General features: G+C 43.3%; 1 protein-coding gene across 3 annotated transcripts in view; it reads left to right on the top strand.

Moving 5' to 3' along the window:
* Positions 1-13,026, top strand: part of LOC119176524 (zinc finger CCHC domain-containing protein 8 homolog) — an 80,706-nt gene that overhangs the window by 42,447 nt on the left and 25,233 nt on the right. For all 3 annotated transcript variants that reach the window (XM_075877810.1, XM_037427861.2, XM_037427860.2), the window contains 4 exons: positions 6,846-6,899; positions 9,291-9,439; positions 11,960-12,037; positions 12,180-12,250. In XM_075877810.1, coding sequence (XP_075733925.1) covers positions 6,846-6,899; positions 9,291-9,439; positions 11,960-12,037; positions 12,180-12,250 — 352 coding nt within the window. The remainder of the gene's footprint in view (positions 1-6,845; positions 6,900-9,290; positions 9,440-11,959; positions 12,038-12,179; positions 12,251-13,026) is intronic.

Here is a 13,026-nt window from a genome sequence, read left to right on the forward strand (position 1 = left end):
GCAGGGAATGATGGTGAATCATGCTGAGCGAAATCAAAAATACCGGCATGTTTGGGCAGAATACTCGCCAGTTCATTACGTTCCTTGGTGCTCAGTGACTTATCAATCATAGCCATAATGGTGGTGTCCCTGGCGTGCAGATTATCGCAACGGGTCTTATCCGGGAAATCATTGCTTTCTGCGAGGGTGGCAAGCGAGAATACTTGGTGTTCACGAATCTCTGCAAGTTTCAGACCCTTCGGCAGCACTGTAGGTTCATTAGAGCAGTTAATCACCCATAAACTAGTATGCCCTTGCGCAACCGGTGAACAGTAGGGTATTAAAACTGTCTTCTTTATGCAACTGAGATGCACAGGCTCCACAGTTGCGTCAAATGTTTTCTCGCTTGCAGGTGAACAGACAACAGGGACACATTTTGCAGACAACGGCGGCACAGTTGTGTCCACAGACACGCAAAGAGCACTTTCTTGAGAGGGCGAGTTTTCCATAAACGAAACTGGGATATCATAATCTACTGTAATTTGTCCTGTGCGGCAATCGGCAGTAGCACCACATAGCTTCAAGAAATCGAGTCCCAGAATGACGTCATGCGTAGTATGAGGGAGAACAGCAAACTCTGCGACAGAGTTCTGGCACGCCAAACTAACAGTCACAGTGCAGACACCAACAGGTTGTAACACCTCTCCGCTCACTCCACGAAACGTATCAGGACGGTCCCAACGAAACATAACCTTTCGTCCAAGAAGGCGGGTGAAAACTAAACTCATCACTGACACGGTTGCACCTCTGTCCACCAACGCCATCGTTGGTACACCATCGATAAGCACTCAAACCTTATTTCTAAGCATGGAAGCTAACGGAGGTATATCTGTTGAAATCGAAGACTGTCCGGCGACCTCACCTCCAACGGCTGCGCCGGCTAGTGTTCCGTAGGAGGCGAGGGGCAGGTGGTGGTGTCACACTGCGGTCAGAGGCCGGAGATTGGTTTCGTAGCGGTCCTGGGATCTCGTAAGACGCGCTTCAAGGGAATGTCGGTGCTCGGGTAACGCCAGAACGGTTAAATCTCGGTGATCGGTCGTATCTTGGCGGCTGCCCGTAGTGGCAATACCTGGCAATGTGTCCTTCGAAGTCACAGTTGTAGCAGACTGGTAGAGGATGCTCGCCGAACCAATGCTGAGACCGCTCAGCTGTGAAGGGTCGGTGACGAGCTTGCTGAGCGGGGGCTGCCCACCTCTGTGTGGCGGGGCCGTGCCGAAGGCGTTGGCCATATCGCTGGTCGGCCGCGAATGAGTCACGACGTGGCCGCGGATTTCCAGTTTCGCTGATGTCTGCCACACATACCGATGGTGGCAAAGGAGTTGATGGTGCCGCCGTGTAGTAGGGTGGATTGGTAGGTGGATGAGGAATAGTTTCGTCAACCCTACCACCTTGTCGCTGCAGCTCTTCATGCACAATTGCCCGAATAGTAGCGGCAAGGTCAGTGGGCAGGCTCACGTCGACGCTGGCAACCGTTGTCACATTTGCCAGCCCACCAAATTTCGGGGCGATGCGACGAGTCTTCAATTTTTCAAACGTGCGGCAGTGATGTTGGACGTCGGAGGCAGAAGTGAGGTCATCCCTGCCTATCAGAAAATTGTAAACATCTTCCGCTATGCATTTCAATAAGTGTCCGACCCTGTCTTCTTCAGACATCTGCGGGGTTATAACCTTGCAAAGCTTAAGAACGTTCTCTATATAAGCAGTGCAGGTTTCTCCAGGAGTCTGGGCTCTTCCAGCAAGAGTCCGCACCGCGCTATTCTTTTTTGAGTCGGAGTCACCAAAACACTTCTTGAGTTCTGAGCAAAAAGAGCCCATGTTGTCAAGGACTGTTCGTGGTTTTCATACCACATCAGGGCAGTGTCCGTGAGAAACAGCGCGACGTTTTCCAGCTGATCGATAAAGTTCCAGTGGTTGTACTGGCTCACCCTTTTGTAGTGCGTTAGCCACACGTCCACATCTTCTCCTGCCATTCCCGCGAACAAGCGGGGTTCCATGTAGTGATGCCTAGGTGTAGCCAGTGTAGATTGGCGCGAAGTGGAGGCGGTTGATTCCTGACCTTCGCTCTGGGCCATGATGACTGTTGTCGGCGGCAGACCGGCAGGACGACGGCTCCGGCGAACTCCGAACAGCTGTGGCTCCGTGGTACGTCGACGTGTCGTACCCAGCACCTCCACCACTCTGTTACGTCTACGAGGGGTTTATTCGAAGCAGACATGACGGTCGACTCCACGGTATACCGCATGAATGCGCAGCAGCGAGCTCTTGCCACCAACCGAACGTCCTCTTCTTCTACTACCACCACGTTCCCCGCTACACAGGTGCACATACCTAAATTACACATGTGGTAACAATATTTTAAGCCTGCTTTGCTTCCGAAAATAACAGGCAATTTTGGCTACTAGTGTGAGCAGCCAACGGCTCTTAGTAGCACGGGATACATGACGCAGGAGCGCCTCACTCCACTGAAGCCCGAGTCATTGGACAGCTTTTTAGGCGACAGCTTGTCATCATTGCGTATAGCGACTGTCATGTGTCATTTGCTTGTGTTTTACTTTGATATGTTGAATAATATGCCACATTATCCAGGGGTGTAACAGCTGCGCGATTGTGTGGCAATCTTGCGCACCTGTGCCATCCTGAGCTGAACCACCTCTTTTGCTCCCAACTCGTTTATGAGTATTGTATTGCACCGAAACAACCAAATTCAGCCACAAATTGCAGCAGCCATCAAGACCCGTGCCTGAAAATGTGGCTGAAACATCGTGTTTTCAGTTTCATTGAAACGTTTACAGTTCCGCTTTCATCAAGGCAGTGATCGCTCGAGCAGTAGCTGTGAACTTTGATCATAAGGGTTCGGTCGCGAGCGCTGGCACACATGCTATCTTAGCAGGCATTAGCAGGCTTAGCAGGCATTAAACCCTTCCACATGCTGTGCTCTCCACGCAAAGAACTGCGAAAAGAGCACCTCTTTCTGGCACAGCAGTATTCTCTTACACCAGCGTTCTGTAGTTACGGGATATCAGTTCCAAGAGAGTTAGCTTCTATTATTACTTTGTGTAACATTTTAATTTATTGCTGTCACATTTGTTGCTTCACTATTTTAGTGAAACTGTGATCTTTCTCATATCTTCATGGCAGTGTTCAGAAAAAAATGGTTGATGATGGTAACAGTCAGGGATGTAGTCAAGAGAGAGGTGGGGGCGTTCAAACCTTTCCTTCCTCGGCCCAAAAATTTTCAATTTGGCTTGTGCATGTATACATGCACACATGCAAACACATGCATGAACATACATAAAGTATAGCTGAACCCTCCTCCTGAAAAAAAAAAAACTCTGGCTACTCCTCTGGTAGCAGTGCTCAAAAGAAGTGGGATGGTGTCCGGTCCCAAGAACAGCCTAGCCAAGACAGGTGCACTCGAGGCTCCGAAAACATGTGCATATTCTCTCTCGTTCATTTCGCCGCTGTGCTTCGTTTTACGGCGCTCATTATCAATTCGACGGTTTGTGCTCGCGTGTTCAGGTTAAATAAATGGGCTCCAAAAGGTGCTCCAGAAGTAAAATTAAGCATATGAGCTGTGGCCAAACAGGGCGAAACTGCATGTCAGCACACTGTATCAGAAGACACCTGCAGATAGCGAGAGTGCATCGGCATATCCGGCTGACCCAGCTTGATGTTGTTTTGTTCTCCTTATTGCCAACTTGAGCAAAGCTGCGCTGCTATCATCGTTGCTCGTCAGGGGACAGTTTTTATGTTTATTGAATTAATTTCTTTGCCCAAGTCATGACAAAATCTTCAGAGGCATGTGCTTTCTGTATTGCCACGAGCTCCACCATTTTCACCCCTAATGATCAATGATAGTAGTAGACGACGATAAGGCGAGCAACACAATATCAGGATGGATCAGCCGAATATGTTGACATACTCCATCTTCAGCGCATATGTGCTGGAGTGCACTGGCATGCATATTTGCCTAGCTGCAACCCATTTAGCCACAGCTTGCGTGCTCCGTTTTACTTTTGGAGCACCTGTACATAACTAAAAAAGTCACACTTGCACCGCAAGGGGCAAGAAATAAATGTGATATTAAGAAATCGTAATGTTATATGAAGTGAGCTGGCAGCTGACTCTTTTGGATCCAATATTGTGTGACTTTAAAAAAAAAAAGGCGGTGGTGTAACAGGATACAGCCACAGCAAGAAGAGGAACGCTTTTTGCGCAGTCCTTCAGCAATATGTTCGCAGCACGTCTAAATGAATGTGAGCAGCCTGCTGATGGCTCCTGAATGAGCACACGCACCAGCACCTTTAGAAGCAAAGTTCTCAGTTAGTTCCCTAGGATTACCCCTTCCCCCATCTCCCCTTGCATCTTTTCGTGCTTGTTCAAAACGAGCGGGGTATTTCCTTTTTGCTTCAGGGGCAAGTCTTTCGAGTGGGGCAATGTTATTGCGTGCGCCCTCCGAGCAACTGAGATGGGCCGGCTTGTTATGTCTCTACTTCAGCGGCGTTCATCACTTCCGTTTGTGTGCTTTGACCCGCAGGTAGAGCATACGACGGGCAGGGGCGTGTTATCAATTTGGAGTTTGCACGGGACATTACAATAACGGTTACAGTAAAAACTAATTGAGGTTATCCATATCTTTATTGCAATAATAAGGGCTCACTAGGCTCAATTTAGCCTAGTGTTTGAAAAAATGCAACATTGGACAAATGTTGTCTCACATGTGCTGTCAAACCGGTTACATCAGCTCTGAATGTTCTTTCTGGGTGCTCCAAACTTGCTTGAGAAGGCCTTTCTAGCTGCTCCAGGCCTGCTCATAAATATCTTTCTGGATGCTCCAAGCCTGCTACAAAAGGCACTTTTGCCTGCTCCCAAGACTGCTCCCAAACCCATGTACCTTGTTCCACTATGCATTATTGGAAAACGACATCTGGTCTCTGCAGCAAACCTTCATATTGTCAGGATGGACCAGGCCTGACTCGTCTTTTGTTTTTGTACTTTGGTCCAGGCAAACTCACCGGCTTCTAGCATTGGGCTCAGGCGCGCCTTTGACACTGTCAACAGGCCCTGGCCAGGCTTGGGCTCTTAAATTTGGCCTATGCACAGCTCTAGTGTGCAGTGTATGCTGTCATAATAAAGGGACCATAACGTGGTTTCGGAAGTTTTGATAGCGTTTAGGCTAGAGCATCATCAAACCATTCGCACCACAAATTTAGCGACATGCCGTGTACCAAGGCCGCTACGGACAATTATATCATAGCCTCCTTCTCACCTATGCCTTGCCTCCTCAACTTGTGAGACACGCTGGCATCACTGGCAATCGCAGAGCTCTCATGAGTATACTTGACGATTTGAGCTTCGTCCAGTCTAGTCCTCCGAGATTGCACACCGACAGGTTGCACGCAATCTCAGAGGCCCTCCCACAGTGTGCCCGTCTGGCAACAAAGACAAAGATTGAAGAGTGGTTGATACGGGCTCCAGCAGATGCCACCACTCTACCAGGCCATTTTACTTCCACGCACTCTACAGCCAATCAGACCAGCAGCCAGGGTGATGTCGCTTTACCAGAGCATGTTGTTCTGTGAATGGGCAGTTAAAAATGCGTTTGGCTAAGTCGCAGCTTTAAATCGTAATAATTTACATAGTTTATGCAGAACACTGAAATCAGTCTGTAAATAACCCTTAGGACTTGGTCTACTGGCCTAATGGGTTTGTACAATATTGCCAAAACCATCTCAGGGTCCCTTTAAGGTGGTGGCTAGTGGCCACTCGACAGTGTAATGATTCCCCTAAATTCTGATTCTAGTCATTGAAGATGAGCTATCTTTCTGTTTGAAGTGCTCTCATCTCAGCATCGAGGACAAATTAAAATGCTATTCCTTTAGGAGCACTGACACGAAAACGTTGCACTTCCTTTTTTTTTTCTTTTTTTTTGCAATAGGTAGACCCACTTATCACAGCTGGAAACCTTATTTCCACGAGGGCACAAAGGCTATGTATGTATAGTGTGCGCCTAGTTGCGATTTCGGTTTCAATTAGCTCAGAGTTATGCAGGAGCAGTTCTGGTGGCAAGTTAAGCACAGCTGGACATTGACGTAGGCACTGCACGCATGCGAGCGCCGCACTAATAGCCAACAAAGCCTGCACATGCAAAGCCGCAGGCACGGAGGGAGCAATCACAGTTAGTACAAGTGCAAGCAACCAGTCAACACAAACTTGTGACGTAGGTTTGCTTACATTGCTGCCACAATGATGTAGACTGAGAAGTTATGCATCTTTCTCCGTTGCACAGCATGCATCATAAAATTGATTTTAAATACGTTCTTGGCTATATTTAAATATTTTGTAGATATGTATGTCTCCACATTAATTTATCTCGCTGATTATCCCACATTCAAGACTTTTGAACGATAGAAAGGTAAATACACTTTAGGGAATGCTGTGGGCATAGTTCTAAACATCATTTCTAAAACGTTTCAGAGGAGGAGCACTAAGCTACAGCACAAGAAAAACAACACATGTTCACTGAAATTTCAAACTCTTCTGCAATTAATTCGAGGAATTCAAAGTATTTCTCTGCTTATTCTTTCTTGACTGCTGCACCTAAAGGCGAAAGTCAGGATGTTGCCACTTTCATTATAAGAAGCTATATTTGTGATCTGATCAGACATCTTTTACAAGTCTGTACAATGTAACTTGCATTAAACATGAATATTTTATTGAAATTTTGAATGACTGACTAGTGTCATTGATAGATATACTAATTGTTTTCAACTAGGCATAGTTTTACGCTCTTGTTTTCTTTCCAGGCGCTACTTCGAGTATGGAATGCTGGCACAACGCTTCCAACCTGGCAAATATAGGTGAGCATGAGTAGTCTTTCGACTTCAAAATAATGATACTGCAATTGCAATACTGTTGAACCCCTTTATAAGAGACACATATAGGAGCAGGGGTTGAACGAAAGCAGGGAACTGAAAATGAGAACATGGTATGGGTACTGTGCTTATAAAAGACACCTCATGTAAAAGACAAGAATTGCCTCCCAGTGCATGCCTCTTATAAAGGGGTTGAACACTGAATTATTTCTTTGTTTTGTGTGTTGTCTTCTTGTGTTACTTCACACGTTAAAATCACACATGTTAAAATCAGAAGTCCAGTTTGCTGAGAAATATGTATGGTGCAACACTATATGTCGCACAAGCACAAAATCTTGTTTTCGAAAAAGTTGAGCATCACAGCCTATTTTCATAGTTCAGGACACCTTGAGTTCATAAGCATCTGGCCACCCTGTTTGAGGATGTGTTAGCTGGGAAAAAGTCAGCTAGTCATGTGGCAATGAATCCTTCTGGTGCTAAGCATAGAAATATGTCTTGAAGTAAGATGAGAAATTAGACTTCAAAGCATTAAAATGCAAAGTGGCATTGGGTACTCCCTAGGCCTTTAATCAGTAACCTGTGGAAACTACAACTGATTTTTTAGTGTCTTAATTTTTTTTTTTTAGTTATTGAGTTCTACGTTCCTGTTGAGAACTTTGTTGCGTGTTGGAACATATTACAGTGGTGTATAAAATAGTTAGGTTTCCCCAGCTATGTACCTGAGTATTTAAGCTTCAATTTTGTAATATTTGTTATATTTATCATATTCAGAGATAAAAAAATGTTGCCCAGAGAAACTGTTTTGTCAAGTATTGAGAAATAAGTTATTGTAGTTCATTTCTCCTCGTGCTGTTGGTTTAGGTTGTGTTGAACAAATACAATTTCAACTTTTTGCCTACATGTGAGCTTGCAGCAGTATTTACAATAAGTAAACGCACACACAAAATTTGTAGGTGCTTGCGGCAGTTTCTGGCTGATCAACTGTATGTCCGAAAGCTACTTCAAACAATCTGTTGAGAAAGTTGATTACCTATTTTGACAATGGCCCTTGCCATGTGAATATGAGAGGTGTTCCTCTATGATATGCCACCTTCAGCATCACAACCAAGAAACCAGCACCTTTTAGGTATGGGGGACTGAGCACTCGATGACATCAAGCTGCATGGACCAAAATTTTTACATCACCATTTTCATCGCACAAAGCTTTGCATGGAAATTTTTTTCAGTCCAGATAGCATGGTGGGATAAAGTTGACTGCACAGGCCTGCTATTTAGGTAATATGGCACACGGTTTATATCTCCTACCCACTGGGCTTTAGCTACTCATTGCCCTGCTGCTTCCTCGGTCTCTCACAGCAACAGACGTCAGTGGCTGGAAAGGTTGGCATCACAGGCTACAGTCTCTTGCTGGCTTGAGCTTTCACTTGGGCATTAATGCTTTCCCATAAAAAGTGCTTAGGTACCCTCAGATATATATATATATATATATATATATATATATATATATATATATATATATATATATATATATATATATATATATATATATATATATATATCTTATTGTGACAAAATTAGTGCTTACCTCTACAGTTGGCTTTGTTCACATTTTGTCCACAACTTACTCTTGCTAATTGTATTTACTAGTGGCCAAGAAAGAGTGATTAACATTGTGCTTTATATTAATTGAACTTTTTTCATGATAAATATATATTTATCCAACTTCATTTTACTGTGTATTGCCGCATATGATCACTTTGCTGAAGACACTGCCATGTTCAGCGAGTTGTTCGACATGCTGCTTTCCCTGAGCCATGTTGAAAATATAACTTGTTGGCCCAAAATGAATATAACTGAAAACGAAATTGGACTACATTTATTGCCTGTTATTTGATTATATTTATGCAAAAACAGAATGGGAACAGCTATAGGATAAATCTTGAATTACAATTTAATTAAGGTTAACCAAGTGATACACCTGATGCAGTTGTCACACTTTTAGTGGAGACAAGAATGCTAGCAGCCTGTGCACTTAAATTTATTTGCACGTTAAAGAACACCACTTCAAATTTTTCACAGCCCTCCTCTACGACATCTCATAATCATTTTATGGTTGTGGCACATAAAGCCCCTGCAAATATTATTGCAAATAATATTAATTAGTGAAAAGCACACAAATCAATCAGTGTGAAAACACTTTTGTCACACTAAAATATCAAGTGCTTTGGAAACATTTTGTGTAAATTTGACAAATTTACAGACATTTCTTTATAATTTGAACCTGAAATGGTTAAGTAACTGAGTGTTATAGCAATGTCTTTTTTTTTTAGTGAATGCCGCATAAATTTTTGTTTTACTACATGTTTCCCATTTCAGTCAGGAGTTGAGAGAAGCTTTAAATTTGGGTCCACAAGCTCTTCCTCCATTCATCTATCGAATGCGTGTGCTTGGTTATCCACCAGGCTGGCTTGAATATGCAAAAGTTGAAAAATCTGGGATAAAAATTTATGGCTTGGATGATGACGGTAGGTCTAAAATTAATATTGCCACGTAGAATGCAAACGAAGCTATAAAACACTGACTTTTTTGTGTTGTTTGCACATGACGTTGACTTTTACATATGACAATGTTATGTAATATTTCATCAAGGTAACTGCAGCCATAAGTGCATGTTAAACTGTTAACTGCACCACCATTACATCTGTTCAAGTCAACGTGCGTTTTAATTTCCATAAATTTTTTGGGTGCTCCATTTTTTAACGCAACGAACCGGTCAAAGGTTTGTTGCAGCGCCCCTCCCTATCATGTCAATGTATGGGGCTGGCTCAACCCCTCTCAACCCCCCTCCTCTGCCTCCCGTGCATATGCCTACGTGAGCGAGCGTGCGAGCATGCTGCTGGAACTTCATGCTGCAGCCAGCTAGTTGGTGTAATATCCTGCACTGTTTTATGTCTCCACTTCTGTATAGGATCCTGCTTTTGTTAATTTTTTGTGCTTATTTTATGGGCTTGCTGCTTCTGTATAAATGTGAGAGAATATTAAACTAAATTAAAGCTAAATTTTCCTCCTCTGTCTGTATCATGAAAACGCCCATGTGTGCTCCAAACCATAGGTCGGCGGACTCACTCATCAGTCAACTCACTCGGACTCACTCAAACTGAGGAGTGAATCTGAGTGAGTCGGGGTGGGTAATATTTTCGTGAGTCCGAGTTCGAGGGAATCCGGTAGAAGAAAATTTTCGTGAGTCTGAGTCGGAGTGAGTCCAAAGCGCAAAACATAGTTCTTGAGTGAGTGAGTGAGCTTTTGCCGACGTAATGTCCTGTCTACTCATCCTCAGCCTTACTATCAGCCTTACCTGGATTCACATTTATACTCGCGTCTACTCTCGGGTATTCCAAAGCAGTGTCATTCATACACCGTTTCAATATTTAATAGTTAGAGGCATGAATTACTTAAAGGGGTGCCTTGACCCCACCCCACTAAATTTTCCAGGGAAATTCTTGATCATTATGTCCAATGCTGTTATCTCTTCCATTAAAAATGACTTTACTGATTTGGAAGAACTCTGAACTAGTTTTTGAAGTTACTATGTGAAACGGCACCATGAAGAACACCGATTACGTTGAGTGAGTATGAACTTTATTAGGGTCCTGGGAAAAAAGATAGCGGTGGCAAAAGCCTCGCCAATAAATCCGACAGCTCCAGCCAGGTCAGGACCAATAGACAGAGAAATTGGTGTTAAAGATCATAACACCACAGGCGAAAAAGCTAATTCTAGGCAGACGGACTCTAGGCAGAAGTTGACTCACTCACACTCAGATTGAGCCATCAGTCTCAGTCTGAGCGAGTTCGGGTGAGTGATGTTTTGGCGAGTTTGAGTTCGAGCGAGTCCAGTCGAATAAAAGTTTCGTAGGGAGTCCAAAGCTCAAAATATATTTAATGATTAAGTCTGAGTGAATTCCGCAAGTTTTGCCAACCTATACTCCAAACATAGAAGTAACTGCTCCAAAAGAAGATTTTGCCTGCTGGCAAAATCTGCTTTGCCAGCAAGTTGCTGCTTGCTGCGGTAAAAGCCCGAGCAAGCCTGCTTGCTTGGTATTTTACGGTGGTAAAATGCACATTTTGTTGAGCGTCTAAGGCCACCTACATACGTATAAGACTTCTATGTGTCTGCTTTAGTATGGTTCAGTACCCTTAATTTACTACTTTCTACATCTCTTCCATTTGTTCATGACTTCTGGGGATAAAGCACCTAGGCACGGCACTGTAGTTGACTTGTATTTTGTACCTTCAGTGATAATGAGGAATGTCATTTATATTCATTTATGTGATGTGATTGTTAATGTGTGCACGTTGCACCAAGTTTCATGTGATGCAGCACACTATTAGAGATTACATAGCAATGTACATTATCTAAATTTAATATTTTAAGTACCTGTGTCATATTTCAGGCTTGAGCCGAGGATTATAGGCGTGCAATGCTGCTGGCTGTGTCCACTTGGTTTGTTGTCACACACTGCCCCATGGGTACAAGATCACTGTGTTTACTGTGCCTCTTGATAAACAGAAAATGCATTGATTGAATACCTCACTTGGTTTCCCTCTGATCTTTATATTTAAATACGCATAAAAGGCATCATTGCTGGTCATAAACAATTAGTGAGGATGTAAACTAAGTTTGTTGCATCCAAATCAGGTGGGATATTTGTGACAAATGCACCTGAATTAAAAATGTTACTTTAAAGCTGCAGTGTAACATGTACCCTTTGCAGATACTGTGTTGCGCTTTTCTTGTCTGTGATCTTGTGACCCATTCTCTCTCTCTCTCCTTGAATATTGATTTGTCTATTACCTTTTTGTTACTTTGCCTTCGGTAATGCATAGACATAAGTATCTTCAAAGGGTGTGAAAACTTTATAAGACGTTGGATCATGCAAGATGCAATATTTAAAAAAATGATCAGCAAATCACTGCATACTTGGCAGTAGTAATTCGGTGCATGCATTTCTATCCTCATAACCTTTATTTTATTATTTTTTTCCCAGTCAAACCAAATGAAAAGTTAGGGGCTGAAGAAGAACAAAAAGAAGCTGGAGAAATAGACTCCTGTGATATGGAAGAAGGTGGGTTTTATCATTCTCTTTTTTACATTCTTTAGCGAAGTCTGTCATCAAAAGATCTGAAAGTTATAACCTTTATGAAAAAGTGCATTATGCTGAAATAGCTGAAAGGTAATGTATGCATAATTGCTTCTTCCAAACTTAGTGCAGTATGATCCAACCCGTTTGGTTGACTTTCCCGGCTTTAACGTTCCTGTACCACCTGGTGTTCGTGATGTGAGTATCCAGATATTTGGGAAAAATTAAATCATTATTTGCAATGCTTTAATTAAGAACATTGATGAAACATCTTGTCTGTTAAAGTTAAGTGCCCGACTGTGTATCTATGTGAAATTTTCACATCTAGGGGGGGGGAAGGGCAAAATGTAGCTTCCTAGTGTTCTTGTAGGTGCTGCAAAAGTCTAGAGAGACCCCCAGCTACCGGTGCAGTGTTTTGTATAATTTTAATATTATGTTGTCTTTATTAGTGTCACTTCGAATTTTACCCATAAAAAATGTAAGAAACTAGCACCGGAAATTACGGGACATCTGACCACACATGCACTCAAAATTTGTTAAATTTCAGCACTTCTTCATTGAGAAGGGTTCTCACTGGGAAGAAGGAATGAAAGGATGTGGCTGCTCTGATGTTCTCTCTTTGCATGAATAAGCATGGCTACACCATGTGCTGATGCTCCATCGTAATAGAGCGTTCAGATGTGAGCAATGAGTTACACAGACCTATGCGTAAGCTGCTCAACAAAAGAGCAAGAAAAAAAGGATCAAGCCTCTACACTATGCTGTTGTGCACTATGTAAAGATTTCTATATGTGACACTAACAATGCTATCAGAATTGGCTAAACGTCAGAAAGAGCCTGAGAAGCCACAAACACGGCCGCTGGATGAAACAGCGCACGGTACGGTCTGCCGCATCGAGCGGCTTTCTATGGGAGAGTGCTTGTCAGCCGTAGGGTCAGTTGCGATTGCTGCTGGCTTCCTTGGGGCAGCAGCA

This window comes from Rhipicephalus microplus, chromosome X (assembly GCF_043290135.1).
Source record: "Rhipicephalus microplus isolate Deutch F79 chromosome X, USDA_Rmic, whole genome shotgun sequence".
Lineage (NCBI taxonomy): Eukaryota > Metazoa > Arthropoda > Arachnida > Ixodida > Ixodidae > Rhipicephalus > Rhipicephalus microplus.